This window comes from Castor canadensis, chromosome 2, assembly GCF_047511655.1.
Source record: "Castor canadensis chromosome 2, mCasCan1.hap1v2, whole genome shotgun sequence".
Classification (NCBI taxonomy): Eukaryota; Metazoa; Chordata; class Mammalia; order Rodentia; family Castoridae; genus Castor; species Castor canadensis.
In genome coordinates this window covers 65,322,240-65,338,196 of record NC_133387.1, presented here as the reverse complement: position 1 = coordinate 65,338,196, position 15,957 = coordinate 65,322,240, and the positions used below count along the sequence as shown (strand labels likewise).

At 35.5% G+C, this 15,957-nt stretch overlaps 1 protein-coding gene across 2 annotated transcripts in view; it reads left to right on the top strand.

Annotated features, from left to right (window-relative positions):
• The window catches only part of Reln (reelin), a 450,273-nt gene that overhangs the window by 276,076 nt on the left and 158,240 nt on the right, over positions 1–15,957 (top strand). For both annotated transcript variants that reach the window (XR_012445193.1, XM_074064926.1), the window contains exon 12: positions 14,457–14,608. Coding sequence is in view for 1 of the 2 variants with exons in the window: in XM_074064926.1 (XP_073921027.1) it covers positions 14,457–14,608 (152 nt within the window). In the remaining variant the exon portion in view is untranslated. The remainder of the gene's footprint in view (positions 1–14,456; positions 14,609–15,957) is intronic.

Sequence of the window (15,957 nt, the reverse complement as noted above, 5' to 3'; positions counted from 1 at the left end):
CTGCTTCCTGTACATTGACCAGGAACTTTATTCAAACCCAATAAGAGGGAAATCTGACCATCAGATTGAGCCACCACAACTGCTGTGACATTCCTGCCTCACTGGGGTCTTTCCCTGCTGATCACTAAGTTTCTACTGTGGCTGCCCAGCCCTATTCCTATTGCCTTGGGGAAGTCTTTCAGGTCCAGCCTTTGGCACAGGCTAGGCTAAGCCTCTGAAGAACACTGACATCTGAGTGACTCCATCCCCTTATGGGTGCTCTCTGATCCCAGAACTTCAGATCTTCAGCCCTTCAGACTGCACCCCATTAGGGAGCTCTCTGTTCCCAGCCCTTCAGACTGCAAGGCCCTTCTCCTGGCAGGTTCCTGTCCCCGTGAAGATCCATGCCAAGTGCAGCTCTGATGGCTCTTTAAGGGACCAGAAACCACTGCTCCTCTTCTCAGTCTCAAGGATCTCCCCAGGAGTCAGACTGTTCTCCTATGGAACCCATAGAATATGCAGTGTTCATTCCAGTCCTCTCACAGAGCAAGAACCTTGATGGAATCCAGAACTGTAACCATGAGTGTGAGCATGTTTATGTCTTCTGGAGGATCTGTCACCAGCACATTGGTTCTTTCCTTCTTGATAAAAAAAAAAAAAAAAAAAGACCAGTTCAACTCCCTTTCGTGGTTATGCAGTTGACTGCCTATGCAGGGAGCCCAAATGTCATTTGCTTCCACTCCTTCATCCCTGCAAGCTAATACAGTTCAAGTATCAGTGAGGAATCATCCACTGCAGTGAGTCCCACATCCCCAGAGAACTCAGATGTTACCAGTTCCCATCTCATGAGAACAGAGCTAAAAACACAAATTTAATTTTCATGAGTACCATTCTGATACACACATAAATCTCAGTCTATCTGTCTGTTCTATCTATTGATTCTCTCTATCCCTCTCCCTCAGTGTTGCCAATAAAATGTGATGTCTTAAGTGTCACTACTCTATCATCCATCTATCTATCTATCTAGCTATCTTTTTAGTGCTAGGGATTCAACCCAGGGTCTCCCACATGCTAAGCACATGCTCTGCCACTGAACTACACCCTCAGCCCACTACTCTTATGCCTTTGGAGAGGCATAGCATTTGCTTTACCTGTGACCTACACACCCAATTATTCCCTCTCCCTGAATATCCCCTGTCCTGCTTTTTAGTTTGCATCACCAAAGCCTGTCTACTAAAAAAACAAAAGAAATTGCTAAAGCCCATCCAACTCTTTGTTAGTAACATTTATGGAAACTTAGTACAAGAACATGGAAACCTCTTCATGAATTAAGCTTAGAAGCCAAACATATTTTTGGAAAATTAATGTAGTAGTCAAGACAAAGCTCACTGTGTGTGTGTGTGTGTGTGTGTGTGTATGTATCAGACACTCTTTTCAGAGAGCACTCATGGTGCAAGAGAATTTTGGGCAACACCCAAATCCATCATCCCCCAAAACAACTTAAAAAATATATGTCTAAATAAAGAGTGAGCTAAAGTCAGTGTAGACATACAGAATCCAGAGAGAAAAGTCCATCACCAAGTGGCTCAGGTGGTTTCAGTTACACTCATTGGATATTTCTCAGAACTGAGACTTGCCAGAGTTTTGGTCACAGTTAAGAAGCTGGAACTCTCAGGCCATGATATAGTCAGCAGGTTCCAAGTCCTGCTCCAATACTGCATAATGATGTGCGTGACAAAAGCACCTGGTTTATTTCCCATTATCCATATTTTCCTATCATTTGAATCAAATCATCTGATCTCAGATCACAAGAATGCAAGAGCCATTTGCCTTTCACTTCACTAAGCTGTCCCAAATCCAACACTGACAGGTTTATTTTTTAAGTAAAATTTTAAAGTTTTTTTTTTCTTTTTCCTGAGGAAGACACATCTGTTACTTCAGCAAGGGAGAAGCCTTAATAGATACACTGATAATTTATGGGAATCTTTCTGAACTTTGGCTAAACCTTACAAACACATCATTTAATTAGCAACTACAATATCTCACCTAGCTGAGGCTATCTTTAGGTGGGAGAGAGCTTTGTAGAATAACACATTACTACAATAAAGAATTTGTATACTTGCCTTGTACCCCAAGTGCAAACATTGTACACTTTTACCTTTCAAATGCCTTTTTTAAAAACAAAACTATTCTGCTTCCACCAGACTATTCATGCTAAAGAGAAACTCCACAAATGTAATGAATATTAAACATTGAATCAAGGCAGTATGCTTGTCTTCCCACCTTCCCCAAATCTTTGGAAATTACAGAAAATAAGCAAATCTTAATCTTGACTCTATGATACTCTAAAATAAGAATGTACCCCCCATATAGGCCAGGAATTATGAAAGATGATGGATGGATGGATAGATGATAGATAGAGTAAAAATCTGAATCTGGTTCTGAAAGAAAAGGGAAGGGAGGGACTATACTCAAAATTCGTATTGAATTAGACATTAGATGTGGCATCAAGCATTGCTCTGAGTCTGGGATGCTAGACACAGGATCAGGATGGGGCTCTGAGTTACTGTTGAAGGCAGTGCTGGGTAGATGAGTCCCTCACTACACCCACTATCAAGCAGAGGTTTCTGCTTCCAGGGACCAGCAATGAATGCTACACCCAGCATGCAGAAGCAGAGCATCACACCACCATCACTCAAGGTGTATCTGCCCCCAGGCAGTGGGACCTTTCACATTGAAATGGAGAGGATAAAAATTTAAACAAGTGACCTAGGATCACCAAACATGAGAAAATCAACTCCATTTTCAGAAAAAGCATTTAACTAGAGAACTAAGAGTTTAGTGAATGGAAGTGACAGAATAAACAAATGCAGATTGCATCAGAAGTCTAATTAATATCTTCAGAGGTATAAGATAGCATTATGCATTTGTGAAATTTCAACAAATTTTACAAGGAAAAAACATTTAGAGATGCAAGAAACAAAATATATAATGGTTGAAACAAATGTACTGGACTCCCCACCATGAATAGTACCATAGGCATAACTGAAGGACAAATCAGTGAGCTGGAAATTTGTATCTTGATCTCTTGTATTATTGGCTATAAGAAAAAGATGTTAAGTGTGGGGAGAAAAGTGGTACTTCTAACATTAGAAATAACAGGGATTTCAGAGGAATATGTGGAATGAAATATTCAAATAAATAATTTCTAATTCCCAAAATTGAGAAAAAGGAGAAAAAGACCTATGGATGAAACTATTTAGCAAGGTGAATGGAAAAATACCCAATCTTAAATCATCTGACAGAAAATTCAGGTCACAGACAAATGAGGAAATCCTTCCTAAAAGCTTCTAGGTGAGATTTGTTGTGCTTTACTTGGTAGCATTAGACATAAATTTTTAAAAAGTGATTATCTTAAAGTTCTGAGAGAAAATTGTTTGGATTTTAAAATTCTTTTTCCTGCCAAATACCATCAGTTGTTAGGAAAAATAAAAATCTTTTGAGACATACACAGTTCTAAAAGTTTAGTACCCCAAACTTTCTCTAAAAGAATTTCTACAGGATTTGTTGCTGGAAATTAATTCAACAAAAATTGTGGGAGATTTGAGGAATAGAAATGAGCAACAAAAACAGGAAAACTTAGGCTTCAGCCTAAGTAAGTATTCATTATTTAAAATTTTGATGCCAATTTGTAATTAAAACCCAGAAGACCTCAACATGAGGGTACAGAAGAAGGTTGACCAGAAAGAAACAGAATTAAGGAATTAAATTGCTGTCAAAGTTCTTAACTTGCTTAGAGTGAGTATATAGCTTGTGCTTAACTCTTAATGTTATTAGAAAGCTATGGATACAAGTAGAAATGTATGTATTTGAAAATTAAATAAGCCACTTACAGGCTGTATAACTTCAAAACATTAGGTTAACATGGAACAAAGATAGGTTGGGAGAATGAAAAAAAGTGAACAGTAGAAAGGGTAAATGGAGAGCAGGAATCAATTTGTTCAGAGGCAATCCAGTAACATTAGTAATGAAAAAAATTGAGCAAGTTATATTCACTTATTAAATGAGATTCTTACAGTCATTTAAAAAATCAGCTATATATTTGCATCTTTTGAAAGACTCAAATCAAAATAATGCAAGAAATTGAAAATCAAAGAAAAACTAATATACCAGGCAAAGGTAAAAAAAGAACGAACAAGCAAATTAAAATTAGATAAAATATAATTCAGATTAAGAAATTAAAAGGGATTAAAAGTGATATTTCATGCATAATGTCATTTGCTCAATATAAGACACATAGTAAGCAGTCAAACAAGTGAGAAATTAGTTGTTATTCCAACTATAATTACTATCAGTAATGAGGTATGTGCTCAAAAGGAAATTATACATGTAGTGATAAGACGTAGAACCTGAGCTAAATAGGCCAATGAAACCTAAGTCACTCTCTAAATAAACAAATAAAATATGCCACTGAGGAAAAAAATTTAGAAAGATGATAATTGGATATGTTTAAAAATCGTGCAAGGTGCTCACATAGATTGGAATAAATTCATTGCATGCTATCAAAACACATACATCACTTCCTTGTTCTGTTTTTTTTTGACCTGTGTTCTAACATTGTTTTCTTTTTAAGAAAGTTGTTTTTAATTTTAAAAATAAAAACAGTAATATTTCAAACAACTAAAAAATTGCTCTTTTGCTAAAATTGTTCTGGAAGTTTTTCACAGAAATTATAAAGCAGGGGCTCACGTGATGGAACATGCCTGTAATACTAGCTAGGTAGGAGGCATAGGCAGTGAGATTATGGCCTGAGACTCATCTTGGACAAAAACACAAGACCCTATTCCAAAAATAACTAAAGTTAAAAAAAAGGGTAGGGCCGTGGCTTAAGTGGTAGAATGCCTACCTGGCAAGCACAAGTCCCTGAGCTCAAACCTCAGTACCTTCACAAAAAAGAGTGAAGAAAGATAGAAACTCAAAAGCAGTATAAAAGACTCACGGGTTAATTGAGGGCCAACAGCTTTTCTTGCAGGTAAGTCTCTCTGATTAGTAATTGTTTAGCAATAGCAGTCTGCGTGCTGACACCGTGCCGCAGCATCATCCAGGATTGGCAGCAAAACAATCCTGTTCTGCTAGAGTGCAAAAACACTCATAATTTAAATACTTATTTTAATTGCCACTTTGACTTATTTTAAAACCAAGAAATAACACTACATTTTACAGGAGAAAAAGAAACTAACATTTATTGAGACTCTATAATGTCCCAGGCCAATATATTATTTTTCTCTCAACAGTCTCCATTCTAGGTTGTGTTATTGTGTTACTAATGAGAAAACTGTGCTCTCTACCCATTCTGAAGCCAATATTCTTTATTAGTTATTCCAACCAGAGTGTAAATAAACATGATAGATGTAATAAAAGATCTAAAATAAAATTGAATTAGAGCGAAATACAGGGGAGTATCTTTGAAATGCATTGCGTGCAGGGAAGTCTTCAAATAGAACTCATCCTTCACCTTCCCCTAAGCTGTCATGAAAGAGGGAAAACCTGTAAATGCAGTGAAAGTGGAGAAACCTTTAGACTTCCGAGGATTTGTACTGGAGATAAACCTCATGAATATAAATGAATATGGTAGGCTCTTTACTTATGGAAAACTCCTTATTAAATATCAGAAAATATATCCCAAATAGAGATCTAGGAATGTAAATGAACTTTTTCAACCCCAGAAAATTCATGAGATTTTAAAAACTTATGAATTTGGTAAACATAGGCTCTTATAGCTAGGCTTTATTTTATAGCTTAGTTCATACCTAAAGTTGTTATCATTATATAGCTTAATACATTTTGGCAAATATAATAAAATGAATTTTCACACATAATATGAAATGTTCCATTACTGATAGTGGCTGTAATAACAATATGAGTAGGGGTGAAATCTGGTTAAAATGTTAGACCTCTGTTTTCTTGTTTATATCTTAATATTTTTACCAGCCTATAAGAAGATCACTTAAATGTTCATTCTGACTAATAACATAAATTGAATGTCTTTTTATTATTTTTTTCTGAAAAGTATTTGCTTGTTGTAAGGCAGATGTGTAAAATAAAAGCCAAAGTCCCCTCATGGAAATTCCATTCCTCACTGTTAAAATGTTGGCATGTATTCATCAGAAATTTTTCTATTAAAATACAAGAAACACCACTAAAACCATTTTCACATGTTTTAGCTCAACTCAATTCTTCAAACTTTACAACATATTATGAATGTCTCTTCTAGTCAATAAATATATTATTTATTATTTCAGAAAGATGATGCACCAGTTTATCTGACTCTCTGTTGCTACATTGTATTTTGATAGTTATTGCCAAATTTCCCTTCAAAGAATGTATCATTCTTAAAAATGTTGAAGTATGAACTGATTAAAACACAATTAATTGTATCAACAAAGCATTCCTAAACAGTTTACAGAATGGACCAACAGCTGTCCAGCTATAAGACTTCTTCAGATTATTTTTGGTTACTAGAGTATTGCTCTTCTTATGACACAAAAAAAATAGAAAGTCTTATTTTAAAGATATAAATTAAATATTATTGTGACCTTGTTATCTCTCAAGAACAAAGTTACCTTAAGGCATTTTATTGATTAGAAACTTTTTTCTGTGCTCCAACATCACTTCACTCTATTTGTAATAAATAATAGATGGCAATGTATTTATAATGAGTAAGTAGGAGCTTTTTGTTTTATAATTAGTCATAAAAGAGAAAATATAAAATGCTGTGTTGTAGAGAGCTCACCCCTTAGGCAGACATTCCTTCAAATGCGGTTCACAGAGAACTGCATTTCCCCGGGGAAAACATAATTTAAACCATGGAGAAGCAACACTCATTTTGAAGGAAATCCATGCCATTCAAGATATCACTAAAACTGTAGAACTCCTCACATAGCCACTGCTGGTGCCAATGATTTGGTTGTAATTTCACTTCATGTAATTATCCTATGAGGAGAGGATCTGGAAGTATATAATTTTTTAACTGGAAATGATCTCAGCTTAGTGACCATATAAATGGAGACTCTGAAGCCCAACAAGGTGAAACATTCCCTGAAGGCTCTCAGTAGCTGGAGGAGCTCTGGGACCCACTTAAGGATATTTCACCTCCAACCATGCTAGAGCCAGTGTTTATACAAATTCATGAAAGAAAGCTTGTGCTGTAACAGGCTCCTCCTGAATTTTTAATAAGTGCAGGGTAATTTATTGAAAGCAATGTGCCTTTTACAAAGGTTATAATATATAAAAATTTTTAAATGCAGATTTCTCTCTGCTTCTTTCTGTTCAAAGTAGACTAAGTTTTTCATTGTACTTCATTATAAATACTTGGGTTTCTAAAGAAATTAACTTCACTTTTGTTATCTGACCAAAAATTTAGTAAAAGAAATAAAGCCTAATTGAGAGTAAAATTGGGTATGTTGGACTTTAAAGTAAAGATATAAAACACACATACAGTCTGAATCATGTCTCACATAGCTTTTCTCTGGTGGTAGAGGTTGTGAAAATAACTCATTTAGATTATTCTAGAAAAGTTACTCATTCACAACAAATAATGAAGAGAAAGTGACTTTCAATCTCATTTCTCACTTTAATAGAGTTATTGTAGTCTATGACAATTCCCATCTTTTACAATTTAATCTTCACTGAAAAATACTCTAAGACAGATAGGTGTCCAAAAGGAGCCACCATCTGTATCATTTATAACCTCAACTTGCTTGTCGATTAGTAGTATAAGTGGTTTAATTGCAACAAATGAGTCAAGTAAAAGACTAATGAACCAGTGTGATGTTTTTGTGGATGCAGCAGAGAGGCTCCTGGTTAATTTACAAGTGAGCCTTTGCCTTGAGCAGCTGTTTCAAAAGCTATTGCTTGTGATTCTTGAATGATTGACATAATCTGTTAAAATATACTTGCACAAATATGCACAAAATCCTAAGATTTTGGTCACAAATTTGTTATAAACTAGAATGGTTCAACATATTATCCTGGCACGGTACCATCTTTACAATTGCACTACTATGATAACAGCAAACTAAGAAACAGGAGGGCTCAATTTCAGAGCCAAACAGGAAGTTGGCCTCAGGCAAGCCACTTATGTCTCTGTGTCCTAGTTTTATAGATAAATTAGTTGCATGAAAAACAAAGGACCAAAAATAATTAAAGAGAAATAAGAGCTGTAAAATATTAAGTATGAAGTATACTTATTACTTTAAATTATTATGCACAAATTCAAAATATTAATCTCTCTAAATAGTGAAATTATACATATATATAATTATATTTAATAATTTTGTTGTTGTTGTTTGTTTATAGGTCTTCCTATAGCCCAGGCTGCCTGGAACTCATGGTCCTCCCACCTAAACCTCTCAAGTGCTGGGATTACAGGCATTCAGCACCACACCCAGCTATCTAAACAATTCACATACCACTTTTAATCTGTTGCCAAAGGTGTGGCACTTAGTTGTAGTTTTTTGGTGTTCCTAAACATTAATATCCTGAAGTCTTTGCTTTAAAAATAGAATGGAACAGCCAACTAAAGTTAATAAACTTTGTAAGTGGAATTAAAATGTATACATATGAAGACAGCATAATAAAACCACCAAACACTGTTTGTAAAAGGGGTGAGGAGGGAGAGGGGGAATAAAAATATAATGGTGGGGATGAACTTGTTCAAGGTACACTGTACTCATGTATAGAATTATCACAAATGAAATCCCTTCATATTATTAAAGTATGATAATTCAAAAATAAATATGTTCTTTTAAAGTAGAATGATTAGACATTTTATCTAAAATAGCCATAATTCTATTTGCACCTGTTTGGCTACCTTATGAAATTTAATGAAACTAGTGTCCATCTATTGAAAGATGAGCCTATGGCTAAAATACATTGCTCAGAGACACTTCCCAGTATCTCATCAGCTTTGTATTGGGGAAATTATGGCTAATAACCATTATATTTCCTAGAAGGGCACATATCACCCTCTTTGGAGGACTGTTAATATTCGGCAATTAACAATTGCTTGCTTTTTTATTTATATAATTTCTTCCTTTATAATAATGTCACCAAAGATACAAAGTATGTAATACAAGTGTTTAAAAACAAATAGAAAAGTTAATAACCAACCTACATTTAAAAATTGATTAGCATTTAAGAAAATTAAATACTGCTCCAAAGAGCTCACTGATCTAAAGGATGACACAGTCCTTTAATTTGTCTTGTTAACATGCCTGATGACATGATTCAATGATGGTCTAAAATGAGTTGGTTTGTCTCTTCTAATTTCTTGTTGTTGTTAATAGTACCAGCCTGCTAAAAAATTTGAAGCTGTGATGACAAGGCTGCCGGAATTCATGCAGTCCCTTTTCTTTTGCAAACACTCAGAAATGTTGGATAATATGTGATAATTTTCTTTAGTACACAGCCCTGAGATAGGGGAAGAAAATGAGCAGATGTTAGAAACAAAAGGAAACTAAAAACCTAAATAATTAGCCTTTTAGCTAAAATTCAGACAGTACAGGGTATACCATACCAGATACAGTCTAAGGCTAAAAGTTAGGGCTAAAATACACACACAGGATACTTGGTAGATGGCCACTAGAACTGATGCTCCATGAAAAGGTAATTATGGTACCAGCTCCTCTCATTGGTTCAAGGGGAGAACCCACCTGAGAGAATGAGAACTCTAAGCAAATATAAAATTAAACTCCATCTGGATGATGAGAAAATCCTAAACTGAGAAGTTAATATAAACATGAACTTAGGACCAGGGAAGGAAGCCCCAAGGTACTCACAAACACAGTTGGAAAGCCCCTCTCTAGAAATATTTTTGCTACACAAAGTATGTAGAATTCACAATGGAAATAAACACATTGAAAATAAATTAAATAAGAAGCTAAAATCTACATAGTTTTATGATCCACCAAAGGATGGTCAGGAAATGTAAAAACAGGAGAGTTAAGTGTATCCAGCAATTGAACTAAAAGAGAAAATTGAGAGACATATAAAAATAAATGTAATTAAACGATTTAAAAGATTTTTTAAAGGAATCTAAGTCATTTTGAAATGGGGTAGGGCTGGAAATGTGGCTCCAGCAGTAGAGTGCCTGCTTTGCAAGTGTAAAGCCCTGAGTTCAAACCCAGAACCATCACAAGAAAAAAAAAAGTGCGACATTGGTATTCAAATGTGAAATGGGGGTAAGTAAAATCAAGCAGATAGTACAAAGCACAAAAGAACTTTTAAAAGTGAAAGTACAGTCATGGACATTAAATATTTGCTATGTGGTTAAAAAAATAGAAAACTAAAGAGAGAATTAGTATACTGACCTAGAGATCTGAGGAAATGACACAGAAGGGAATATTTAAGGAAATAAATATAATGAGTGTGAGAGACCTAAAAGATATAAAATGAAATAAATGGGTCCTGTAGAAGTTCCAGAGTAAATGTAGGAAGAATGGAAGAGAGGATTTTTTTGGTTTTTTTTTTTGAAAAGTGATTTACAGGTTTTAAGATTGGATTAGTATATGAACCCTCAACATGGTAAAGCATGTCAAATGTTCAAAGAATAAACAAAATAAACTCATACCCACATGCACCAAAATAAACCTTCAGAATACCAAGGACAAAAAAAATTAGCAAGCAACCAGAGATATTTTTAAAAAAATAAAGCAGATTATTTATGAGGAGCAACAATTATGTGGATAACTTCTTAACAGAGATGGTAGATTCTTATCAAGATCAGAGCAGAGCATGGCATACTCCTGCAATCCCAGTACTTGGGAGATTGAGAGAGGTGGTGTTCCAGGCCAGCCTGGACTACACAGTGAGACCCAGTCAGGGAAGGAAGGAAGAAAAGAAAAAGACAGGAAGATTGATTGAGTTTGACACAAAGACATTTAAACTAATGGAAGGCAGGGGAGAAGGAGCCCAGAAACAGATCCACATTTATAGGAGATTGTTACACAACTAAGTGGCATTATAGTCGTTTGGGAGGAAAATTAATAATGGTACTGGTACAACTTGTTGCCTATATAGAAAAAATAAACTTGGATCTCAACTTCATTTGTTGCCCAAAATTGATTCCAAATGAATTAAAATTACATAAATGTGAAAAGCAAAACTTTTAAAAGAAAATGTATGGGAAGATCTATGATCTCAGGGCAAACAGGATTTATTGCTGTGCACTGTTGGCTCACACTTATAATGCCAGCTATTTGGAAGGTTGAGATCAGAAGGAGCACAGTTTGAGGCCAGTCCAGGCAAATAGTTTGTGAGACCCCCATCTCCAAAAATAACCAGAGCAAAATGGACTGGAGGTGTGGCTGAGGTGAAGAGCACCTGCTTTCCAATCACAAAGCCCTGAATTAAAATACCAGTCCTACCAAAAAATAAAATTTATTAAGCAAAAAAAAAGACACAAGCCATAAATAAAAGAGATAAATTCTGCTATATTAAAATTAAAAATGTTATGGATCTAAGTGCACATAAACAAAATATAAATGTATACATATTATGTATATTAATATGTATGTATGTGTGTGTATATATATATATATATAGCCAAGAAAAGAGTATTATATCTAGAATAAAGTATTCAAGTAGCAAGGAAGTGAGAGAATGAGAGTGTCATCTCAATGAAAAATGGACAATGGACAGAAATAAAAAACCAGAAAATAGTAATCCCACTGGCCAATTGTGGAAATGCAAAAGAGATAAAATTTCATTCCCAGCCGTTAGGCCAAATTTTACTTTTTTTTTTTTTTTTTTCTTTTTTTTGGAATACTGGAGTTTGAACTCAGGGCCTTACACTTGCTAGGCAGGTACTCTACTACTTGAACCACTCCACCAACTAGGCCAAATTTTAATGGCTTCACAAAACCCAGCGATGGCAAGCTTGTGGGGAAACAGGAATCCTATTCCCTTCTGATAAAAACATAAATTTACCCACCTATTTTGAAGAATTATGATGAAGTAACATCACACAGAAATTCTACTTCCAGTTATATACCCTAGCAGTCTTTCTCAACTGATATTCCTTTGAGGACCCAAAAACATAGAAAATTATCTGAGTAACTATTTTATCAATTCTGCTAAGGTGGACATAGCTAGCACCAATGTAATTCAAATGAGAAAAAAAGTAACTAATGGAACTCCCTCATGTGTATGTAAACACTTAACACAGGACATTTCATGCACCATAACTAGTAATAAAAAATGGAAATGACCTAAATATCCAAAAGTTTACAGTAGTCATTCTCTTAAAAAAAATTCTCTGACTTCTGTTGTAGCCAAAATGTATTTCAGTATTTCTTTTTGAGTAATTTCAAAATGCCCTTCACTGTGCAGTGCTGTAAATTATTGCTCTGACTTCTCAGCAAGATTCAATTTACTCCTTTGTTTTCCCTTCTTGCTGACAAAAACCAGGACTTGGGTAGCAACAGATGGGTCAGACTTGGGGTGGGGATAGAGGAATCAGGCAGATTTGTAAGGGGAGAAGAAAGATTATGAGTTGGGGGAGGCAGAAAGGTGAAGATACTATATAAACCCATTCATTTAAGCCTGTGAGTCTTGAAAAGAGATGTGAAACCGAAGACCTCTCTGAATATATCAGACATTTAAAGTATGTGCCCAGAGCCAGGGCCAATAGAGAAGGGAAAGCCCAGGAAGTCATATAGGACTTGTGTCTAGATGGTTTAGTGAGAGCTGTGGGGCAGACAAGTCTGATCGTTGGAGCTGTGACATTAAGGAGGAAGGAGTCCTGAGGACAAAGCTGGGCAGCCACAGTGACACCAGGCATTAAGGTTAGATCCAGGGAGACTTTGTGGGGTGGGAATGGGGTGTGCTTAGGGCAGAATGGACTGCATTCCTGCTGTGCCAAGAGTACAAATTGTCTCACAGGATTGGGCAAGATGAGGCTAGAGAAAGTCAAGCAAAGTGAAGATGGGATCCAGGAAGGGCACTGAATTAGGTTTCATACACTTCCTTTAATGCCTCCATTGTTCAACAAAAATATTTTCTACTGGGTATCGGGTACTGGCTAGATATCACAGCAAAAGTAAGAGTTGTCATGTCAGGGATAAAGAAAGACATACAAAGAAATAATAGCAATGTACAGTGAGAAACAGCATCACAAAAGAAGGATCTCAGTCTGAGATGGAGTGGTGGGTTGTCTAGGAGCAGGGAGGGAGTCTGGGAAAGGCTTTAAGGAAGGATGTATTTTACTTAAATAACATTTTGGAGAATGACTCTGAGATTGTTCAGTAGACAAAGAGTAAAGCTACAGAGGCCTGACAGAGAATATTTTATTAACTTTAAATCCACATTATATAGCCATAGATTAGTATGAGACATGGAGAAGCCAGAGAATTGGGGCCAGAAATCTGTTTTTGGGCCAGGACAAGAAGGAACTTAAATTCTACATTAAGAAGTTTGGAATTTGTCCAGGTAGCAATGGGAGCCACTGAAAGACCTTAAGCAAAAGAATGACATAATCATATTTCCATTTTAGATATATCACCCTGAGTGTTTACTGAATAAACTCCTCTTTCCAGCTCCCTACGGGTTAATCCCAATTTCTTTTATTGTTCAGATGAATTTTTACTACTCCCTGACACACAACCCCCACAAAGGTCTAGTGATATTATGCACTGGTAATAGTGTCCAGGTCATACTCAGTTTTAGCCTATAGTCAGTTCTCTGACACTACTTCAACCGCAAATACAGTATATGACTGAAGTCAAGGACAGGCTCTGGAGTCAGACTGCATGCATTTGAGTATGGTCCCCATCCTTTGTTCTCTGTCCTTAATCTCTGTGTAGCTCAGTCTCTTCCTCTAAAATTAGAATAGGAATACTGTTTTCTAGGATTCCTGCAAGAAGAAAGCTTAATGTGTAAATTGTCTACAAAAGGATCTAGCACATAAGTTAGCACTAACTAGAAATTAACTGTTTTAATTCTCTTCTACACATCCAAATACCTTTCTTACAAGACCCAATTTAAATACCATCTCCTTTTATAAAACTTGCTAGACTTCTCCTAGATCTATGGCTTTTTATTATACAACTATTTTTAATATGCAAAACACCATACAGGTATTTATATTTGATACTGTCTTCTATGGTTCACTGTTTCCTTAGTTCAAATTTTATTCCCCAATTCAACTATAAGTACTTTAAAAATAAAGACTGTCTCAGTCTAGAACATGGCTCTGGTCATGCAATAGATATAATATTGATTAAACTTCTCTAACTACAGAACCATAACTGTGAATGGAATATTTTTAAAGTTTGTTCATTGCTTAAAATCTACAGTACCATATCTTTATTTCAGAATTATTCATTACTAAGTAAATGTTCTTTGTTAAAAACAAAATGTTATGCTTATAAAGCTTTGCCTTAATAGTCTAACTCTTAATGATTCTCATTTTTTTAAAGATGGGACATCTTAGGAGCTGTCATTGGTACAGAATGTGGAACGATAGAATCAGGTTTATCAATGGTCTTCCTCAAAGATGGAGAGAGAAAATTATGCACTCCATACATGGACACTACTGGCTATGGGAACCTGAGGTTTTACTTCATTATGGGTAGGTATATTTTGAGCAATTTTTGTTTACTCTAAAGCAGATGCTAGGCTAGTACCTACTCCTGAGAAAGTAATATTATTTATTATCTGCCATATAAAAAGAAAATTCATGGAATCTGAGCACTCCTGACTGAGCAAATGCCTGTGGTGCTCATGACCACTGGCCAACCCTGTTAGCATCATCTTATAGAGGGCTAGTCTTGGCATGTCGTGGCTAGACTGGAAGAAAAAAGTTGTAACACCATCCTTCTGCCTCTCTCTATGGTTATAACTAAAAGACAAAAGGAGAGAAACTAAGAGCAAAGTGACTTTTTTGTCCAAAGCCTAAAACCCTACCAAATAGTCATCAAGGTAAGTAGTCATTTGTTTTCATGGCTATCTCACCATTGCCTAACTCTTACTCTGGGAAGCTGAGAAAGAAACAAGTTTATAGCTCTTTCTACTTTCTCTTATGTTTGCAAACACATAAAGAATTATTCATAAAGTGTATTTTTCTTCAGATTTATTGTAGAATAAATGAAGTTGGAAAAATACCCAAAGATGAATTAGTAGGTTGAAATTTGTGACTTTACAAATTTGTCCTCCTAGTCAACAAGAGCCACAGTGACATATTCTTTCACTGATGTCATCTCAGAAATGTGAGTAGGTGTCACATGCCTTCTTTGTTGAGTGGAAAAGCCCAGGCAACATCTGGAAGTGAAGCAGGAAACAAACACTGTCTGCCTTTGAACTTACCAGCAAAAATGTCAGTTCATCAGGACAAACAGTTCTCCTGAGATAATCATACAGCTCAGGGTTGCATGGTAAACTGCCTGTGCGATGCTAACTCACAATAATAACAGAGAGTAGATATAAAATAATGTAGTCTCACATTTGAAAGTATCCTTACCCTGACTCCAAAATTGTTTGGGTTTTTAAATGAGTCCAAAGCTGAGGCTGGCAGAGTGGCTCAAGTGGTAGACCACCTGCATAGCAAGCATGAAGCCCTGAGTTCAACCCCCAGTACAGCGGGGATCAAAAAAGAAGAAAAGGAAAAAAAAAATGAGCTCAAAGCTCATTTCCTTTATATAATCAATATTCAAACAGTCCCTCTTTTATCACAAGTGATTCCTGGAAACTTGAAGCAAAGAAAAAAGTTGTAATAAGCATTTAATATGTTAGTCTAATTTGTTTTTCCTTTATTTACTATTTTGGCATAATATATTTGAACTCTTGATTTTATTCATAGTAAACTCTTAATTTTATTCATAATAAATGATGACAAGATTAAGTAAGTCATCATTGTATTAATTCCTATATATAAGTATTTATATATGAAATACTAAGTCATCTTTAATTCATTCTGCTGTA